Source organism: Narcine bancroftii, chromosome 5 (assembly GCF_036971445.1).
Source record: "Narcine bancroftii isolate sNarBan1 chromosome 5, sNarBan1.hap1, whole genome shotgun sequence".
NCBI lineage: Eukaryota > Metazoa > Chordata > Chondrichthyes > Torpediniformes > Narcinidae > Narcine > Narcine bancroftii.
This window is the reverse complement of record NC_091473.1, coordinates 218,684,190-218,706,780: the sequence shown is the minus strand read 5'-3', so window position 1 is coordinate 218,706,780 and position 22,591 is coordinate 218,684,190. Positions and strand designations below refer to the sequence as shown.

Genomic DNA, 22,591 nt, shown 5'->3' with positions numbered 1-22,591 from the left:
CGTGGAAATTTCTCAGACAGCAAGACTTCTTTGCTTTTTTTTAAAAATCCATCAACAGAAGCACGCCATGACATTTAAATCACACCTTTTATTTCAAATCTGTCATTTACAAAATGTACAAGGCAGTGTGGCATAATTTCACATTGTAATCTGAAAAACAAGTCAGCATAGATTGTGCAGTGAACATTTGGCTCTTGATTTTAAAAAAAAATCACAGCACTGTTGGAACGTTTGAAAGTGTGGGGAGGCTTCAAAAACAAGAAACCGTCAACCTGCACCAGGATCCAAGCTCGACTCCCAATCCCCACCTGCAGCCGGTGGCTAGAGAGATTTGCATTGAAATAGAGCCTTTTCCAACCCTGGGACATTTAAAAATGCTCCTCTCTGACAATAAGCAAGTGCTTGTTGAGAAGTAGTTCACCCAATGTTGGTGTGTGCTAAATGGGTGCGATCTGTCATCAAGCAATAAAAACTGATTGTAAGAAATCAGGGAATACATCTTGAATCCAGGCCTGCTGGCTTCTCACACAATCCAACATGGTAAACACAAAGCAGCTTAATTTGATATAACCATCCTGTTATCTCAATCTATCAGAGTCATTCTCTTCCTACTGTCCCCTTCTCTGCCACTTAGACTAATTTGTTTCTCTCCTTCCCAATTTTCTTCCCACAGATGCTGCCAAACCTGCCAAGTATTTTCAACATTTTCAGGTTTTATTTCTGATGTGCAGTATCTGCACATTTCTAGGGAAAAAATGTTTGGAGTAGTTTTTGCCCTTGGATCCCAGTAGCAGCTGTCATTTGAAGGGTCTCGACATCCTGTCCAAAGGCTAACACTTGCAGCAGTACTGCAGTATCGCACTGGGTGGGGTCTTGGACAAATGTCCTGGTACACCCATGTCAAAAAGCATACCAGCACCTCGACTTCCTCAGAAGCCCAAAGAAATTTGACGCGCGTTGCCTTCATCCCTGAAAAACATCTCCAGGCGAACATTTGAAAGTATCCCATTGGGACACATCCCTGAGTGGGAAAGGAACCACTCCACCCAAGACCACAGGGAGTTGTGAACTCAGCTCAGACCATCCTCTCCATCGACTCCGTCCAAATCTCCCACTGCCTTGGAAAAGCAACCAATGTATTAAATGACTTCTCCCATCCCAGCCCACACTCCCTTCACACCCTACCCTGCACCATCTGTGGGAAATGAGATTCAGTAGTGTGACATCTCACACGACCAGCTACAAGGACAGTCCCTTTACTCCTGTTCTGCCCTTGCATGAACCTCACACAACATTGCCCTTACCCCATTCCAGCTGATCTCTGTAACTACTGTATTCAGTATCAGTTCATTCTCCTCCCCTTGTGTATGGGTTGACTTGCTGGGTAGCACCCAAAACAAACCTTTTCATTGCAACACAGTACACTTGACAATAAAAGGGTGTCTGAGAGGGATGGGCATTCTCACAACTGAAATAATAGGTGCACTTGGGAAGCAAAGAAGAGACAAAGGCAGCTCCTCAAGCTTCAGGGTAAGTGGTCCGGGGGCAAGGAGAGCGGGGTTTTGAGTGAACGGAAGGGGCAGTTCAGAGTGAGGTTGATGCCTTCCATTAGAAAGTCCGAACATGCTGATGCCACTTGGGGGAATCCTCATAGTGACCATCTTCTGATGCAGCACAGACTGCAGAGAGAAGATATACCCCTGATGGTGCGTCTCATCACGAGGAGATGAGAGGGAGAGGGAGTGAAGGGAGACCTGACAGTACCAGTGCAGGATTGAAGGACTGCAGTACTGTTGGAAGTACTGCTTGAAAAGTTATCAGGGTCAGAGGAAGGGCAGGTAGTTAAAGAGAAACTTTCCTCATTGCCATGATACCTCAAATTAAAGGGCTGTGGTTGCGGACAGGGGGAGGATGATTTGAGAGAGTGGGTAGATTCTGGAATGCATTACCTGAGGGGGTGATGGAGGCAGAGACTCCACATTTAACTAATATTCGGATGAACACTTGAATCAGGATGGCATGAAATAGACAAAGCTCTGGTGAGTAGAATTGGTATAGATGGGTACTCACTGGTTAGCAGAAACAAGGAGGGCCAAAAGGCTGGTTTCTTTGCCATACAGTGTTTCCAAGACCATGCTGCTCAGCTCCTGAACCGAAGGAGTCCCAAGGTTTCTGCCCTGATCCCCAACTGATAGACGCGAGCAGCTCGTATACCTGCTCATCAAGTCCGAAGGCATCGAGATTGAAGTAGAAACAGGACATTGCAGCATTAAGGCTCATCCTTGCACCATCATCAATTCCAGTTCCACAGATCCAAGTACTGCACTGCCACATATGTCCACAATTCTCCCTATATCACATCTCTGTACCAGAATGCTTCCTGAAAAATTTCCAGTTAAATACATCATCAATATTTACAAGTCACCTGCTGAGTTTCTGCTTCTTTGAACACCAAGAAGTTATACCTTCTGTCCTTGTATCTGATCATTCATTTGTGGTCAGATATGAGCATCAAACAGTCCTCTGGATGTTGTCTCCTGGCCGACAAGTGACTTATTTCACCTTTTTGTTCTCATGATATTCTTTTATCTTCTGTTCAAAAAGCCCTTCAGGCAGAGAGGGAGAGAAAATGCGATGAGTAAAATAGAAAGAAAGATGCTTTCCTGGGTGATCGGAAGATATCCCACTTAATTGAGGCTCTGAGCAAAACCCTGATCTGTCTTCTTGGTCATGACAGTGAGCTTAATGTCATATACATTGTACAATGCACACATGTAAGGATTCTTAAATGGCTTTCCTGCAGAAAGCAAAGGGTAGTAGTAGATGAAACACATTCTGCCTGAGGTTAGTAGCCAGTGGCGTTCTGCAAGGATCTGTTCTGGGACACCCTCCCCCCCACCCCGCTTTTTGTGATTTAAAAAAAAATGACTGGGATGACGAGGGGTGCATGGTGGCCGAGTTCCAGGAACAGTGCCCACCCCCTCAGGGGGGTGGTAAAAGTAACAACAGGATTTGAATTGGAAAATAAATAGTATGTAGTTTTTTGCATCTGCACGATAACTTTGATACATGCAAAGGGGTGGTATTGATTTATAGCTTCTTCCAAATTTCCAACAATGTAAATAATGTGTTTAGATGTGGCTCTGTGTATAGTTTGTGTAGGTTTGTAGTGTTGTTGTCTTTTGAATAAACCTTTTGTAGAAAGAAAGAGTGGAAGGGTGCATCAATATGTTTGCAGATGATGGAGGTGTGGGTAGTGCAGAAGGTGGTCGTTGGCTACAACACGATACAGACAAGATGCAGAGTTAGTTAGAGAAGTGGCAGACAGAGTTCAATCGGGATAAGTGTGAAGCGATGCACTTTGGAAGGTATGTGGTTAACGGCAGGATTTTTAACAGTATGGAGGTCCATAGATACCACAAGATTGCCATGCAAGTTAATAAGGTGGTTAAGAAGGCTGGGCTTCATTACTTGGATAAGGTGGCAGCAGTTTTCCTAGGGAGACTACAGCAAATGCCAGAGGATATTTGTTTCAGGTGAGTGGAGGAAAGTTCAGGGGATAAGTCAGAGTCAAGTTAGTTTTTAAAAATACATAGATTGATATGTGCCTGTAATGCATTGCCTGGGTTGATGGTGAATGCTGGTACAATAGGGACATTCAAAAGACTCAAATAAGCACATGAATCAAGAAAAAAAAAGAGGGTTTGGGGTGGGAAGGACTTGTTTATAATACTAAATCCTGATTCTGAAGAGTTTGATAGCTGTTGGAAAGAAACTGTTTTTCAATCTAGAGGTCCTGGTCTTTAGGCTTCTGCTTCCCAAAGGTGGTAGTGAGCAAAAGTTGTGATCAGGGTCCTTTATCAAGTTGGCTGCCTCCTTGAGGCAGTGCCTCGCATAGATGTCTGCAATAGATGGGAAGTTAGACCCGGTGATGGAGTGAAACACAGAGTCTGCAGACACAGTGATGCAGTAAATGCACAGAAATGCTGGAGGAACTCAACCGATCTTGCAGCTTCCAATACAAGGCAAAGATGTTTCAGGCCACAGGGGCAGCTGGACCTCCCTCCCAGGAGGCCACAGGGGAAGCTGGACCTCCCTCCCAGGAGGCCACAGGGGAAGCTGGACCTCCCTCCCAGGAGGCCACAGGAGAAGCTGGTCCTCCCTCCCAGGAGGCCACAGGGGAAGCTGGACCTCCCTCCCAGGAGGCCATAGGGGAAGCTGGACCTCCCTCCCAGGAGGCCATAGGGAAAGCTGGACCTCCCTCCCAGGAGGCCACAGGGGAAGCTGGACCTCCCAGGAGGCCACAGGGGAAGCTGGACCTCCCTCCCAGGAGGCCACAGGAGAAGCTGGTCCTCCCTCCTAGGAGGCCACAGGGGAAGCTGGACCTCCCTCCCAGGAGGCCACAGGAGAAGCTGGACCTCCCTCCCAGGAGGCCATAGGGAAAGCTGGACCTCCCTCCCAGGAGGCCACAGGGGAAGCTGGACTTCCCTCCCAGGAGGCCACAGGGGAAGCTGGACTTCCCTCCCAGGAGGCCACAGGGGAAGCTGGACTGACAGCAGCCAATTACCAACCTTCATGACTTTGGAAGGAAACCAGAGCTGCACTTTTGTCTTATCATTCTATACCTGCTGTATTTAACTTGGCTGGATAGCATGCAAATGAAAGCTTTTCATCGTATCTCAATACTGGACAATAAAGTAATCCAGTCTAGACAGTCATTGAGAGAACGTGCAAACTCTACACAGAGATCAGGATTGAACCTGTGACTATGAGGCAATGACCCTACCAGCCGTGTCATCTCGGGCCCTTGCTAACCCCACCCTGTGTAGAGCCTAGATGCTATAGGATGGTGGATTTGGCTGTGGCTGGTTGCCATGGAGAAACTGGTGAATCCCTGTTGAAGGTGCTGCTATCTTGCACTACCTGCCTGGAGGGCACCCATTCACCCTCTGTCTGCCGCTGCCCCCACTGACAAGTTCTGAGAAAGCTGAACGCAGCCTCACAGGTGCACTGGAGCAGGCCAGCTGTCATACAAGGTTCAAAATCCAGAGCCTATCAAAGTACAGCTGCTTCACCAATGTTTACTCATTGCACAAGACATACCCTGGCATCTCCTTCCAAAGATCGCAGAGCTCTTCCCTCCCTTTAACTACCATGATAAGAACGCAGAGGAAATCTAACACTTCAGATCATCACCACCTCCAGGCAAACTCAGATCAGCAAATACTCTATCAAACTTCAGCAGCGGCAAGTGGAAAGTTCACTGACTGGTTGTATCACAGTCTGGTTTGGGAATTAAGTGTAATACACAAATATGATAGAGAAACTTAGCAAACATTGCTTGATCTATCACAGGCTAAGACCTCCCTTCCACTGCAGACATCTATGTGAGGTGCTGCATCAGATAAGTAGCCAACATCATAAAGGACCCCCTTCACCCTGGTCACAACCCCTTATCGCTGCAACCTTTGGGCGGAAGGTTCAGAAGCTTGAAGACCAGCATCCCCACATTCAAGAACACTTTTTACCCCAACTCATTTGAACCTCCGCAGACTTCACCAACCAAAAACTACTCTGACACCACAAAAAGAACTGTGCGCAAGTGTAAAACTTTTTTTTGCACTATGGGAACTTTAAATATTTACTATTGGTCCATCTTTTGTATTTATAATCTTTTAATTTTATTTACAGGTACTCCCTGACGTGACCTATGCGAATTACGTCCATCAGCACATATGACCAAAATTTTAAAAAATATCTATAAGAAAAAATATAAAATTTACATTTGACAAACTATATCAGGGATACAGGGCATGCAAGAGCCAAAATGTGCATACTTTGTTAGTCGGCCATAGGCTGGGCGCAGCCATTCTGATTCCTGTGCGAATGCGGGAGTCTTCTGTTGGCACATGCGCGGTGGGTTCGCAGATTGGAGCTCGTTGGCGTTTGCATGAGAGTTTTAAGGGCATGAATTCAATATCATCAGGATGGATGGATCTGCTGGCAGCTTCTGCCAGGTGGTGCAAGGCAAAGCTGAGAATGCTGAGCAGATCCACTCATTGAAGCAGAGGGACAGCTACCCTTTCCCTGCCTTCTCTCTCTCTCTCTCTCTCTCTCTCTCTCTCTCTCCCATCCCAACTCTGTCACCCTTCCCACCCCATCCCCCACGAATCAGACACCATTGTCGACCAGCTCCAATTCAAGAACAGCCCGGGCTACCAGTAGTTCTCCGGAAGGGAACTCGGTGATAAACTGGGGGCTGCCTTGACATGGGACCCAGAGGTCACTCAGATCTCCTGCCTCACCTTCCCCACTGAAAGGGTGTCCTTGGAGCTCCTCCACAAACAGTGAGAACATCTGGGTCCTCATGAAGACTTTGAGAAACTTCCGTATGGATTTGGATGTGACGGATTTCAGGAACTCCCTCTCCTGGAAGATGATGCTATCCTTGTTGCGCTTGAGATGAGCCGAGTAGTGGCCAACAATTTTAACAAAGAAGACCACAAAGGAATTGGTCACCAGCTTGTTCAACTCTTCACTGGCTGTTGGGAGATGAAGATTAACATGACCACAGAGTCACTGCAGACACACCAGAAGCCATCAGCGGAGAGCACATTCACATCCCCTCCCCCACATCACTTTCCCCACTCGGAAAAGGGGGAAGCTGTTGTTTAATTGACTGCATCCATCTTCACCCATATCTGTGCATAGAAGTACAGAACATTACAGCACAGAAGCAGGCCCTTCCGCCCTTTCAGTCTGTGACAAACTTACTCTGCTTAGTCCCACTAACCTGCACCCAGTACATAGCCCACCGCATTCCTCCCATCCATGTACCTGTTCAAATTCTTCTTAAATGTTAAGGTTCAGATCACATTCACCACTTCAGCTGGCAGCTTATTCCACCCTCCCACCATTCCCTCATGTTCCCCATAAAACCTTTCCCCTTTCATCCTTAACCCATGTCCTCTGGTTTGTATTTCACCTACCCTCAGTGGATAAAGCCTATCTACATTTTCACTCTATCCCCTCAATTTTAATGAACCTCTATCAAATCTCCCCTTGTTCTTTTATCCTCCAAGGAATAAATTCCTAGCCTGTTTAACCTTTCCATGTAACTCAGTTCCTGAAGTCCAGGCAACATCCTAGTAAATCTTCTCTTCTCTCTTTCTATCTTATTGATATCTTTCCTGTAGTTAGGTGACCAAAACTGCACCTAATACTCTAAATTTGGCTTCACCAATGCATTATACAACTTTACCATAACATCCCAATTCCTGTACTCAATACTGATTTATGAAGGCCAATATGAAAAAAAGTTCTCTTTACAACCCTATCCACCTGTGACACACTTTCAGGGGAGCATGTATCTGTATTCCCAGATCCCTCTGTTCTACCGCACTCCTCAGGGCCCTACCGTTTACTGTGTACGTCCTTTCTTTGTTTGTCCTTCCCCAAATGCAACACCTCACACTTAAACATAGAACAATACAGCACAGTGGAGGCCCTTTAGCCCTTGATGTTATGCTGGCCCATAGATCCCTTTCTAAAACAAAAAAAAGTACTAGGCCCTCCCTACCCTGCAACCCTCTATTTTTCTTTCATCCATGTGTCTAAGGGTCTCTTAAATGCCCCTAATGTTGCAGCCTCTACTACTATCCCCGGCAAGGCATTCCAGGCACCCACAATACCCTGATGTCTCCCTTAACCTTCCCTTCCATAACTTTGTACATATGTCCCCAGGTGTTTGCTGATCCTGCCCTGGGAAACAGGGGCTGGCTGTCCACCCGATCAAAGCCCCTCATAATCTTGTAGAGCTCCATCGTCTCCTCTCATCCTTCTATGCTCCAAAGAGAAAAGTCCCAGCTCTGCTAACCTTGCCTCACAAGACTGCTTTCCGGGCAACATCCTGGTAAATCTGCTGCATTAAATTTCATCTGCCATTTTTCAGACCATTTTTCAAACTGGTCCAGATACCTCTACAAGCTTTGAAAGCCATCCTCGCTGTCCACAACACCTCCAATCTTTGTGTCACCTGCAAACTTGCTGATCCAATTTACCACGCTATCATCCAGATCAATGATTTCAATGACAAACAACAATAGTCCCAACACTAATTCCTGAGGGACCCCCCCTAGTTACAGGCCTCCAGTCTGAGAACCACTTATCCATCACCATTCTCTGGCTTCTCCTGTGTAGCCAATGTCAAATCTAGTTTGACTACCTCACCATGAATACGGAGCATCTGAACCTTCATATGGGACCTCACAAAGGCTTGACTGAAGTTCATATAGACAACATCCATAGCCTTTGCTTCATCAAATTTACTGGTAACTTCCTTGTATTGTGATCCCAAACCTCAGCACAAAAGCTGCAGATACTGGAATCTCAAGCAGACAAAGAATTGCCAGAGGGATAACATCTGTGGGTAGAAGTGATCGTCAATATTTTGGGTCTAGACCCTTTATTGAGACAGGAGGGAGAGGGGTGAAATGATGCCTAGAAAGGGGGAAAGCAGCTGGGGAAGGGCCCCAGAGTTGATAGACCAAAAGGTTTAAGAGATGGAAAATCAGGTCCAAGGAGAGACCACAAGAAGGGGGAGGCTAATCTTAAGACTAAACTCACTAGACGCACCTAATCTGCTGCATGCGGTATATTCGGTGTGGCCTCTTCTATATCAGTGAGACCAAACACAGGCTGGGTGACTGCTTCCCTGAACATCTCACTCTCTTTGTGGGTCTAAACTTAAGCTTCCTATCGCCAACCGCTTTCCTTTCCTTCCCCTTTCCCAGTGGTCTCTCCCTCAACCTATCCCTCCACCTCTCACACCTTGTGCCATTCACCTCTGGGCCCCTCCCTCAGCTAATTCCTCCTTTATGTACAGGCAGTTCCCAGGTTAAGAACATTCAATTTATGAACAACTCATACTTGTGAATGGATGATGCGTGGCTTCAGCGGTTCGTTGGCTCCAGGAAGGAGAACGACATCTGCCATTTTAAATCAGATCACATTGCCATTAACTCTGTGATGAGTGTGTAACTGTATTTGGGGTTAAATTTTTCTCTTATTTATCTTTGAAGACGTGCTCCAAAGTGTAAATCCGATGTAAGTGCTGGAGATGTACCTGTTCCAACTTACCTACAAATTTGACTTAAAGACAGACTTAGGAATGGATCTCGTTCGAAATCCGGGGACTGCCTGTATATAATCTCACCCCCTTCCCTCCAGTCTCAATGAAGTGTCCCGACGCTAAATGTTAACTGACCATTTCTACTCATGGATCTGTCCACTGAGTCCCTCTTCACCACTTCCCTACCTCCTACAGCAACTCTGAAGAAAATGTAGAATGTCTCTCTTTGATTTTTCAAGATAGGTCCAGGCCATTAATTAACTAGTTAAAGCTGGTTTTACTGTGGATGCAACAATTGGAGTTAACCAATCAAAGCTGAGAGAGAAATGTGGATATTTGGACTGCTACCTCCAGTAGTGGGTTCAGACAAACCCAAAGCATTCTCATGGGCAAGGAATTCTGCAGTGGAGGTTGACCAATGACTGACAAAGGGGACAAGCCTAGAAGGCAGATAGCCTGAAGGGCCTGTTCTCTGACTGAAGAGGTAAGTGGGGGAAAAACATGAACCACCAGATAAATCTCAAAGATCTATGCACAAGGCAAGTAATTTGAGAACACTAGAGGAGCAAGATAGATCCTTTGGTCCTGAGTTCTTCGGCAAAAGGTCATGGTCAGCCAACAGGATCCGCAAGCCCTATGGATGGAGGGGCTGCATTTAGTGGAGATGGACAAGCAATGGCTCCCTTACACTGGCAGGTCGTCCTCTGGTGCTTCAGTGTCTCCAGAAGTTCCTTGTTCAGTTTGTTGGGCAGGAGTTGATGCTCATCACCAACCTATGGGTGAGAAAGAGAGAGCTGAAGTGAGAAGCAGCCCTATAGCCAGCCCTCCGCGGATACCTTGGTGGGGGGGGGGGGGGGGGGGGGCTGCAAGGATCCAGCAGCTTGCTGGGTAACGCGCCAGTGGATTGAGGCTGGAATCCACAAGGGCCCACGTCAGCTGGGAGCATTACGTTCAGTGCTGACAGCAGATGGGAACATTCACTGCCAAGCAGTCACCCTGGGCTTGGGGGAAAGGTTATTGTATTGAACTTGTTGCTGACCAGACATTTTCAACTCCCAACCCTGGCTGAAAATTTGGTGCAATCCATCCCTCCCCAGCCAGTGGTGAAAATGGTGCAATGCCTTCCCCATCCTTGGAGAAAACTTGGGGCAATTCCTCAATAGGGGGGGTTGGGTGGACTTGGGAACCACCCACTCTCTCCATCCAAGGCAAGGGTGAAGCTTGGGTACAAATGTAATTACTGTGGGGAGTACAGAATTAACCGCCAGCCAACATCATGTCTCTCAGCTCTGTCCAACTATGGACTTGACAACTGGTCGAGAATAGGTTTAATCTAACCTCGCTCAATTCCCATCCCACCGCCCCCGTGTGAGGGAGTGGGGATATTGTCCATGTTTGGGAACCAGGACTGCAAGCATTCCAACATCCTTCGACCAAGATCTACTTCCATTCGGAAAGCATCTACTCACCTCTTTCAAGAAAGCTCTCTTGTGAAGATCCACCATCAACCCCTAAAACACAAGGGTGCGTTTCAATTAATCAAATTAGGTCAGTTTAAAAGGCTCCGCTCTCACCACTCGAAGCAGCTCAGTGGTGCAGCAGGTAAAGCCTCACTGCGCTACCCTTGCTCAGCTGCTGTCTGTGTGGAGTCTGCATACCACTGTATAGTTAACCCCCCCACCCCCCTACAACGTGCTCCTGACTCCTACCACACCCTAAGGACAAGCAGGTCGGTTCATTGGTCACTGTAAATTGTCCCAAGTGCAGCAGAAATGGTCACAAGGTGATTGAAGGGGTGTTGATGGAGAGAAGGTGGTCAGGACTGCAGGAAAATGAGAGGAGGAGATGCTGGAATTGCTCTCCTGATGTAATGACTCATTTCCTGTTGGAAGTAGTTTGGTACAAAATTGCTTTTGATGTCAAACACCTGAGATTCTGAACAGTCACCAATTTATTTTTTATTTCTATTCTATTTCCTTACAACTCAAGGACAGGCCTTCAAATCTGACTCTCAAAGAAATCCCATCAACTAACTCGTTTCCTTGTGACACTCTTCTCTCACACAGATTCCCAGGGAATTACAATGGGGATCTTTTACCGGCAGCTGGCATGCGGGAGGACACGTGGTAAGGGAGAGCGTGCAAATTCTGCACAGTCAGTGCTGGGGGGGGGGGGGGGGTGTTGGAATTCAGGGTCAATCTGCAGTGCCGCAGGGCCAGACATTGAGTGAGTGGGATTCAGTGACTCGGTGGCATGGACAGATACAGTGCTATTGGAGGAACTTGGCGGGTCAGGCAGCAATGATGGGAGAGGAAGGATGGTCAGCGTTCCAGGCTGGAGCACCCTCATTGGACAGTCCAGGGATAATCTGTGCTCAGTCGGTGAACATAGGACAGATGTTAAGGCTGATGAGGATGGGCAGGTGGGACATACAGAACACCAGGGTGGGAACCAGAGCCGAGAGGAAACACCAAGCAGTGGGTGACAGGATTGCAGAACTGATGGGGATGGAGCGTGATGGATCAATTGGAGTGTAGCTGCTACACAAGTGTAATTATTCCGTTGCTGTAGAATCTAAGCCAAAATGGACTCCATTTGCTATCATGGCACAATACTTAGTATCTGTGACTTATTCCTGCCTTTTAATAAGAAGGAACCAGTGATTTATTGTAAGGCCATGGTAATGGACTAATAATGGAAGCATCAAATATTCCAACATAATTTTTCAGTCTTCAACAGTGAACCATTCCCTTGTTTCATAGTTCCTTCCTTAAGATTTAAGACTGAAGTAGTTTACAATCTAAATACAAGTATATATTCTGTATATATACACCACGATCACTGTTTCCCAAAGGTCCTTTAGCCAGCAGATCATTTATTCACCCTTGCTCATTAAGTAACATTAGAACTAAATTAAGCCCCTCATTGGCTTCTCAGTGTATTCATCTGGAAAATGATCATCCTGTACACCACTGTAGCTCACCTGGTTTGTACAGTCTACATTTAGGTTAAGGTCGCCATAATTATTGGGTTAATCTTATAAACGGACCTCCAATTTCCAGATTTATCCCACGCACAACATTTCCATGGCTGCTTTGGTGACACCCACAAGAGTTTCCTCTCCCACCCCCACCCAATGTTTCTTCGCCCCACCCACAATGACATGGAGATTTTCTGAGCGAACCACCTCGTATTTTAACACAGGAGCACAAGATCAAGGAGCAGGCGTTGGCCATTTGGCACATCAAGCCTGCTTCACCATTCAATAAGATCATGGCTGATCTGGCCGTGGACTCTGCTCCACTTACCAGTCTGTTCTCCCTTAATTCTCTACCTGTGCAAAAATCTATCAAATGAGTCTTGAATATATTCAATGATGCAGCCACTACTGCTTCCTTGGACAGAAAATTCCACAGATTCACTACTCTCTGGGAGAAGCTGTTCCTCCCCATCATCCTAAACCTATTCCCCAAATCTTGCGTCTATGTCCCCTAGTTCTGGGCTCAGCTATCCGTGGAAACAACTTTCTTGCCTCCATCTTATCATCTCTTTTATAATTTGTATCTCCACAAGAACTTTCCAACATCCTCATCCTTCAGAATTCCAGTGAGAATAGTCCCAGGTGACTCAACCTCTCCTCATGGGATTACCCCCTCATCTCCAAAATCAACCCGTTGAACCTCCTCTGCCTCCAAAGCAAGTATATCCTTCCTCACAAATGCATACAATACTCCAGATGCAGCTTCACCAGTACCCTGTACAGTCGCAACAGAACCACCCTGTTCTTAAATTCAACCCCTCTAGCAATGAAGGCTGACATCCCATTTGCCTTTTGAATAACCTCTTGCAGCTAAAACCAACATTTTGTGATTCATGCACAAGCACTCCAAGGTCCCTCTGCACAACTGCGGGCTACAATCTTCCACCATTTATATAATAATCTGATCTATTTTTTCCTTCCAATGTGGATGACGTCACATTTACCAACATTATGTACCAAACTCTTATCCGCTCACTTAACCTATTTATAGCTCTCTGCAGACTCTCCACATCCTCTGCACAATTTGCTTGGCCCATATCCCCCCAAGTGGGTTAACAACAAGAGAATCAGAAAGAAAGTGAAGATTAAAATAAAAGCAGAGTGTTTGTATAGAGAAAAAGTTGTCAGTCAGCAGATAAGTGGAAAAAGGGTTACATGGAGGAATGCAAGATTATCAACGTAGAAGTAAATTATTAAAGTAGATAAGTAATCAGGACAGGATTGGATGTGTCCTGAAGTCGAGAGTGACGGGGTGGTTGTAGACTTGCAGAAGTTTTGTGAAAAGCTGCCGCAGTGTAGATTTATAAGCACAGGGTAATGATTACTTGAATTGGAAATAAATTCAAGTTTATTCTCATATTGGTGGTGGTGAGAAGAGATTTTCTGCAAACAGTCCAGTAAGTCAAATCTAGCCTTCATACAAAAGTAGTGGGGCAAGAGCACAGTTACAGAGTGCACGGGTACAATGAGAAAGGTCAGTGAGTCCATAGCAAGACTCACAGTAAGTGTTAGAATGCAGGGAAAGTGGAGTGGAATGGTTGTAATCGATTATTTGCTCAAAGCAGCTCGCAAAGCTTGACCAGTGGCATTTTGAGTGAATCTAAAACTAGAGGTGTTACATGGGTGTGGGAAAGTGGTGGAGGCAGGGCCAATTGTAACCTTTAGAAGATATTTAGACAGGTACACAGATAGGAAAGGGTCAGAGCGATATGGGCCAAATGCAGGCAAATGGGACTGGCTCAGACCTGGCCATCGGGCGTAGGTTGGGATGAAATAGCTCTAATCAGTTTTAATTTAGAGATCCAGCACAGTTACGGGCCCTTCTGGACCACCATGCCCAAATACAGCCACTTGACCAATTAATCCACTAACCTTGCACATCTTTAGAACATAGGAGGAAACTGAAGAACCCGGAGGAAACTCATGCAGACACAATGAGAAAGTACAAACTTCTTGCAGACACCAATGGATTTGAACCCTGGTCATTGACACTACAATACCACTGCATGGCAGATAGAACCTGAAATCTTCCACCAGAAGAACCCAACTCTGACCTCCCCTCATCATTCACCCCCTTACCCTGGCGAATCAGCTGGGCTCAAATCACAAAGATGAATATAACAGGGACAGTCTCCCACCCCGCTGAAGTCTCATGCTACTCCCCCCCCCCCCCCGCCTCATTGCACAACGTTCTCTCTGCTGGGGCCTCTGATTGGCTCCCCGCCAACAAGATCTCAGCTCTGTCCTGGTACTCACCTCCTCAATGGGAAGCTCCTGCACCTCTTCCAGGAATTGCCTCTGAACTCCCACCACAAAGGGGGTAGGGGAGCAAACAGTGTCGAGCATGATCTTAGGCAGCACGGGGATGTAGGTGTGCTGCCAGGTGAAGGGGTAGAGCAGTGCAGCCACAGCATGGATACACTGAGACAGGGTGCTGTGGGGAGAGACGAGGGTTCCCAGTTAGCCTTTAGTCCCGTTAGTTTGCTCATCACTATCTCTTTTGTAACAATTATTTTAATCGAGGCCCTCAGCTCCCTTTGCATCTCTATCACCACTCTCTTCTGACTCCTGCCTCACCCTCTGATACCTCTAACTCCCTACACTTCTCCTGCACCTACCTGTCTTCACCCTCCACCCGAGTGTCTGACCCCAACCCCCAAATTTCGTGACTCATCCTACCCCAGCCCTTCACTCCAGAACACCAAAGCCTCAGCCACACCACAAGACCAGGTCTCCCCTGAGCTGGAGGTGGACATCCATCCTCCTCACCAACCACAGGCACAGAGGGAAAATCTCAGATATACAATAGTCCCCACAGGAACAGCTCTCTGTTCTCCAAATTAAATCTATACTACTTGCACACGATCCCTCTCCCTGCATTCCCTGCTGTTCACATACCTCATCTAGAAGCCTCTTCAGCACGACTATAGTTTCTAATTCCACCACGACCCCTGGCAGCCCATTCCAGGCTCCCATTACTCTCTGCAGCAAAAAAAAAACCCTGACCCACGCAACTCCCGTAAACTTCCCCCGCCCCCTCACCTTCCATGGATGCCCTCTCGGAAGTGTCACCTTTACCTTTGGGAAAAGATTCCAACTACCCACCCTCATAATTTTATAAATTTCTATCAGGTCTCCCCTCAACCCCCGATGCCTCAATTAAAACAAAGCAAGTTTGTCCAATTTCTCCCCAGGTTTCCCTCTGAATGGGTGGGTGGATTAGCTCATTGTTAGAATGGTGAAGCAGACTCAATGGGCCAATGGGCCTACATCTGCTCCCATATCTTGTGATCTAATCCAGGTGACATCTGGGTAAATTTCTTCTGTCCAGAGTTGCACACAGTATTCCCGCTGCAACATGATCTCCTTACTCTTATACTCAATGCCCTGCCCAGTGAAGGCAAACACATCACACACCTTCTTTACCACCCGATTTACTTGTCCACCCACTTTCAAGGAGCTAATGGACTTGGACCCCGACCCCCCCCCCCCCCCACCACACCTCCAGATCCTTCTACACTCATGGCTCACATTGTGCCCTGAAGCAATACTTTCTGAAAGGTGTCCAATGTGCATTTGAGATAGTCAGCACTGATCCCAACGTTCCTAGCCAGATTACTGATTGCTACAATGTTACTTCTACTGATCAGTCACACGTCTTGCTCAGCCTTGCCCCTGGGCCTTGCCCCTAGGTCTACTGTATTAGACAAAAGCCCTTTTTACACTGAAAATCCACGTTATTGCCGTATACATGACCTATCTCTGGAAGCCAGTTTGCTTGTTCACACAGAGCAGAAAACCTGGGTCAGAGAGTCCTTTTACATATCAAGCCAGCTTCCCAAAGCAAATGAATAGGGACACGCTCCACCTCTGGCAGATTTGAAGCTGGATAAGTTTAGACCAAACCCCTCTCCCCCACCCAATCTGCCTTTGATGTGTTCACTCAGTGCTCGAAAGGCAGATAACACCTGGGTTTCAAGCGCTGTGTAAAAGGGTAGAGAGAAGCATTTCTAATTCCAACCCCAGAAGTATCTGCCAAAGAAAATCCGTTCTCCTCTACTGCATTAAATACCTTAATTAGACCATCCGTCTAATGTCCAGAGCCGAGGGGGCCATCTTTTTAAACTCATCCACAACAGGGTTATCAGAATATGCATCGAGCTGGGAGGGAAAGCTATGAATCTGGGATCAATCTGACATTTGAGACTTATGAAGTAAGGGAGGGATATCAAGTTTGACTGCACCCGATGAAACAGTGTTTCTCTGGACAACATGTACGGACATAAGACACAGCACAAAATAATCACATGGATGAATAAAGATATAATTTAAATATATTTACTTGGTTACAGGATACCATTCATCAATCTCACAGCCTGTGGGAAGAAGTTATTTCCCAGCCTGGCAGTCCTGATGCTCTTGCACCTCTTTCTTGAGGGTAGTGGAATAAAAGATACTGCGTACCGGATGGAAAGGGTTCTCAATAATTCTTTGAGCCCAATTCAAGCAAAACTCACAGTGAATGTCATCAATAGAGGAAAGGTAGACCCCAGTGATCTTCTCGACATGCAAATGGAACTAGCCCAGAATGACAACTTGGTCGGCATGGAGGGGTTGGGGTGAAGGCCCAGTGCCATACTCTAAGGCTCAAGCTGCACATTCAGTGACCTCCCCCTCAACCAATGGTTGACAATCCAGTCATTAGAACATTACACAATGTTGTGCTGATCCATGTAAATCTACTTGACAACAATCTAACTCTTCCCTCCCTCAACCCACAACCCTCCACATGTTTTGCATCCATGTGCCTAATGAAGAGTCTTTTGAATATCCCGATTGTATCAGCCTCCACCACCACTCCCGGCAATGCATTCTAGGTGCCCACCACTCTGTGCAAAACAACCTTCCTCCACTCACCTCAAACAGACACCCTCTGGTGCTGCTATTGTCATCCGAGGGAAGAAGTGCTGGCTGTCCACCCTATCGAAGCCCCTCATGATATCTCTATTAATCCATCTTTCATCTTTTGCTCCAAAAAGAAAAGCCTGAGCTCTGTCAACCTTGCTTCAAGAGACATGTTCTCCAATCCAGGCAACATCCTGAATAAATCTTCTCTAACCCCTCTTCAAAGCTTTTATATCTTTCCTGCAGTGAGGCAACCAGAACTGAACACAATATTCCAAATGTGGTCTAAGTAGAGTTTTATAGAGTGGCCACATTACCTCAGGATAAAGTCACTCACATTGTGTCCCGTGCTCGTGGTGGGATCTCCCTAACTGAGCTCTCTTATGTGTTTCCCCTCCTACCCTGGAACTGAAGTGACAAACCTGCTCTACAGGGCTGAACAGATTACAAAGCTGATCACTACTGCAAATAGAGCACATAAAGGCTGTAGATTCATGTGGTTTCCTGTCATTCTGTTCTCTTACTGAATGCTTCATTTAGAAAAAACTTTACTGACAGCACACAAGGAATCCATTTGTCCCCGTGGGTTCACGCCAGCTCCTAGCCCAGCAATCCAATTAGTTTCATTTCCTGTCTAGCTTGTTCTCTCCCCGAAATGCCTCAAGTTCAAGATTATTGGCAGGTGTCACGAGGTAGGCTGACTTGTGTGAAGAAAGCAGAGAGTAGTAATGGAAGGAAAGTATTCTGCCTGGAGATTGGTGACTAGTGGAGTGCCGCAGGAATCTCCAGCTCTTTGCGATTTTTATAAAGGACCTGGACTAAGAGGCGGAAGGATGGGTCAGTAAGTTTGCGGATTACTCAAAAGTTGGAGGAGTTGTGAATGGAGCTGAGGACTGTCGAAGGTTACAAGAGAAAGGATGCAAAGATGGGCAGAAAAGTCTGGATAAGTGTGAGGTGATGAGTTTTGGAAGGACTAACCAGAAGATTGAATACAGGGTTAATGGTCAGTTGCTTAAGAGTGTGAATGAACAGAGGGACCTTGGGGTCTAAATGGATACATTCCTCACAGATTGTTAGGATAGTTAAGAAGGCCTATGGGATTGTTGGATTCATTAATAGGGGGATTGAGTTCAGGAGAAGAGAGGTCATGATACAACTCTACAAATCTTTGGTAAGACCACACTTAGAGTACTGTGTTCAGTTCTGATCACCTCATTATAGAAAGGATGTGGAAGGCCTGGAGAGGGTGCAGAGGAGATTCACCAGGATTGGGAATCAAATCTCATGAGAAAAGGTTAGCAGAGCTGGGACTTTCCACTTTGGAGCGTAGAGGATGAGAGGAGACTTGATGGAGTTCTACAAGATTATGAGAGGTTTAGATAGGGTGGAGAACCAGCACTGGTTTCCTAGGGCAGGATCAGCAAACACCAGAGAACATAAGTACATAGTGAAAGGGAGCGAAGACATCAGGGGTAAGGGTTTATTTTTATACACAGAGTTGTGGGTGCCTCGAATGCCTTGCCAGGGATGGTGGTGGGGGCTGAAACATGAGGGGTATTTAAGAGAGAGACAGACATGTAGATGAAAGAAAAATAGAGGGTTATGGGGTATGGAGGGGCTAGTTTTTTTTGGAAGAAATATATGGATCGCACAACATCAAGAGCCAAAGAGCCTGTACTGGGCTGTATTGTTCTATGTTCTAAGAGGAGAGACTAGAGAGGTCTTTCTTGGAGTGGCAGGGATAAAGAGGGCTCTGACAGATGTGCAGAAAGCTATGAAGTCCAAAGGTCAGGAAGAATGTGGCTCCAGTGGTTAAATGGTTAAAAGGATGGCAGGGTTGGTGCAGTGTTTAGGTCTTGCAGTGCCAATAACCTGGGCTCCAATCCCTCGCTGTCTGTGAGGAGTTTGAACGTGTGCTTCTTCCCATGTTCCAAAAAAACACGGGGTCAGTCTTCACACCGTGTCAGGATTCCATTCCTATCCTATAATTCCTCTGTCTGCTCCCAGGACGAGGTCTTCCATGTGAGTTCATCCGAGATGTCCTCCCTCTTCTAAAAACGAGGCTTCCCCTCTATCACCATCAACTCAGCTCTCACCCAGATATCCTCCATTACCCACACATCTACCCTGGGCCCTTCTACCCCCATGTGCAACAAGGACTGAGTCCCCTTGTTCTCATCTACCACCCCACCAGCTCCCGCTTCCAGCATATTATCTCTGCCATTTCCATCACTATTTCCATCAGCTACTATGTGATCCAACTGCCGGATGGAACTTTCCCTCTCTGCCATCTGCAAGGCCTGCTCCCTTGGTGACTCCCTTGTCCACTCCTCCATTCCCCACTATCACCCCCTCGGCACCTACTTGTGACCGCAGAAATGCTACACCTACACTCATACCTCCTCCCTCATCACCACTCAGGGCCCCAAACAGATCTTCCAAGTAAAGAAACACTTCATTTGTGAATCTGCAGGGGTCATGAATTGCATCTGGTGCTCCTGTTGTGGTCTCCTCTATATCAAAGAGACTGGAAGCAGACTTTGTTGAGCACCTATGCTCCGTCTGCCACAACAGCCACCCTATGACCTCTGTAATTCGCAACCACCTCCCTTTCATCACCCACGCTTGCTGCCACACTCTGGGAATGAATCTCTTAACAATTCCCCTGGTTTTTGATCACCTACTAACATTTGGTAAGACTACACTTGGAGAATTGTTTTTAATCTTGGTTGACTCATTACAGGAAGGATGCATATGGTTTGGAGAGGGGGCAGAGAAAATTTAACAGAACGTTGCCTGGATAGGAGAACATGTCTTACGGAGTGAAGTTGATGGAGTTACGCCTTTCCCTTTGGAGCAATGAATTAATACAGGTGCTCCTCAACTTAACGATGGGGTTATGTTTCGACAAATGCATTGTAAGTAGGAAAAAAGGCGCAAGTCGAAAAAGAATACAGGTATACCTTGTATAACATCGACAGCACTGTACCAGTCCCCACACTGATCCCGGTGCCATACTCTCTCCCAACAGCTCACCACAACCCTTTATCACTCCCCACACTGATCCCACTGCCCTTCTCTCTCCCAACAGCGCTGTTTCAGTCCCCACACTGATCCCGCTGCCTTACTCTCTCCCAACAGCATTGTTTCAGTCCCCACACTGATCTCGCTGCCCTACTCTCTCCCAACAGCACTGTATCAATCCCTGCAAGCTTTCTGACTGAACTAAAAGAAGTGATTGACCAAGGAGGATACAAAGAATTCATCTTGGAAGAATTATCAACATTTATTGGAAAAATCAACAATGCTTGTGATGACCTTACTTTAATGTATTACATGAAAGTAGTTAATGACAATCACACTATTGAACTATCGTAACTTTGAAAAAGTCAGATTATTATAAGTAGGGGAGTACCTGTCCAAGATTCTGAGGAGCTGAGATAGGACAGGTGGCCAACACCTTTTCCCTGGAGAGCTAATAGCAAATACCAGAGGAAATCTGTTCAAGGTGAGTGGAGGAAAGTTTAGGGAAGATAAAGGTTTTTTTTATTTACAACAGGGGCTGGAATGAACTGCCAGGGGTGGTGATGGAGGCTAAAAAATAGTAGAGACATTCAAAAGTCTCTTAGATAGGCACCTATGGGTATGAGGTAGGGAATATGATGAAGTAGCTTTACATAGGTCAGTGCAACATTGTGGACTAAAGGCCCTCACTGTGCATTAATGTTCTATGATCCACTTCTGGCACATCTACTTACCATTATCCTTCTCTGCCAGACACTGGGACAGCTTTCCCGTTATGGCTCTGCTGGGAGGTAGATACTGAATGAACCCATTTTCTGTTACATGGAGTTTCAGAATTCCACCACTGGACACACATTCCTCTCTCCACACCCTTTCAGTATTTCAAAGGGTATTACTCCCTCTGTCACTCCTGAGCCCACTCTTCCATCCCCACCAATTGCTCCCCTTCTCCCTCAGTGTTCACCGCTTTCCTTCACACCATCTCTGTAGGTCGAAGGGCCTTCCAAATGGAGCGACAGTTCACTTCCACTTCTTCCAACCCAGCATGCTGTGTTTGGGGTTCAAAACATGTCCTTCTCCTCCAAGTCTGAGAAAGCAAAACTGGAGAGCTTGGGGACAGGCCTCAAGGTCAGGGGGAGTAGGTGTAGGATGGAGATTTGCCCAGAGTTGTAAACCTGTGGCATTCTCTGCCCTCGGAAGCAGTGGAGGTTGCCTCATTAAAAACATTTAAGACACATTTAGATAAGACTTTTGCACAGGAGGGGAATTAAGGAATATGGGGAAAAGGCAGGTTAATGGAACAGAGTCCAGGGCCAGATCAGCCATAATCTAATAGCGAAGCAGGCTCAATAGATCAGATGTCTGAATCCTACTCTTGTCTTTTAAAAATTAAAAAAAATTTAGACATTAGGCAGGTAGCAAGCCATTTCGGCCCACAGTTCTGTGCCGCACAATATGTACCCAATTAACTTACACGGTGGAAGGAAAATCCAGGGAAAAGCTGCACAGACTTGGGGAGAACGTACAAACTCCTTATAGACAGCATGGGATTCTAACCTTGGCCCCGATCACTGGTGCTGTCAAAGCGTCGCGCTAACCGCTACGCTCATTGTGTGCTCATGATGAAACCAGATGGATGATCACTTTGCAGGTCACCTGCACTCAGTCTGCAGCTACCTCATTCCCCATCCCCCTCACACTCTGTCCTATAACTTTCCACGAGACCATAAAGCATAGGAACAGAAATAGGCTTTTCAGCCCATCGAGTCTGCCCCACCATTTAATCATGAGAGGATCCATTTTCCCACTCAACCCCATTGCCCAGCCTTCTCCCCATAACTTTGGATGCCCTGGCTAATCAGGAACCCATCAATCTCTGTCCTGGCCTTCACAACCGCCTGTGGCGTTAAATTCACCACACTCTGACTAAAGAAATCCTTCCGCTTCTCTGTTCCAAGCAGACACTCTCCAATCCCGAAATTGAGTTCTCTTCTCCGAGACTCTCCCACCATGGAAAACAATCTTTCTACATCTACTCTGTCCCTGCCTCTTCACATTTAAAATATTTTAATGTTCCCCTCGCATTTCCAAAATTCTAATAAGTACCGACGAAGAGCTGTCAAATGCTCCTCATATGATAATCCTTTCATTCCCGGATCCATCATTGTGAACATCCTCTGAATTCTCTTCAACATCGGCACATCCCTTCCTAAATGAGGAGCCCAAAACTGCTCACAATACTCCAAGTGAAGTCTCACCTGTGCCTTATGAAGCCTCAACATTACATCCCTGCTCTTCTATTCCATTCCTCTTGAAATGGATTCCAGCATTGCATCTCCCTTCTTCACCACTGTCTCAACTTGCAAGTTTATCTTCAGGCTATTCAAAATGAGGGCTCCCAGATCCCTTTGCATGTGCAATTTTCTCCTTGTTTAGAAAATAGGCTGCCCATTAATTTTTTTCTACCAAGGTGCATGACCATGCACTTTTGA

The 22,591-nt window shown here is 46.4% G+C and overlaps 1 protein-coding gene across 6 annotated transcripts in view; it reads right to left on the bottom strand.

Annotated features, from left to right (window-relative positions):
- LOC138764865 (DENN domain-containing protein 2D-like) overlaps positions 1-22,591 on the bottom strand; it is a 137,978-nt gene that overhangs the window by 57,312 nt on the left and 58,075 nt on the right. For 4 of the 6 annotated variants that reach the window (XM_069941255.1, XM_069941256.1, XM_069941259.1 and 1 more), the window contains 5 exons: positions 14,427-14,604; positions 10,600-10,641; positions 9,819-9,903; positions 6,306-6,542; positions 69-2,606 (listed from right to left, as the gene is read on the bottom strand). In XM_069941255.1, coding sequence (XP_069797356.1) covers positions 2,554-2,606; positions 6,306-6,542; positions 9,819-9,903; positions 10,600-10,641; positions 14,427-14,604 — 595 coding nt within the window. In that variant the 3' untranslated portion in view covers positions 69-2,553. Of the gene's footprint in view, positions 1-68; positions 2,607-6,305; positions 6,543-9,818; positions 9,904-10,599; positions 10,642-14,426; positions 14,605-22,591 lie in introns of those variants that run through there. The other 2 variants (XR_011358333.1, XR_011358334.1) reach the window with 2 other exon arrangements.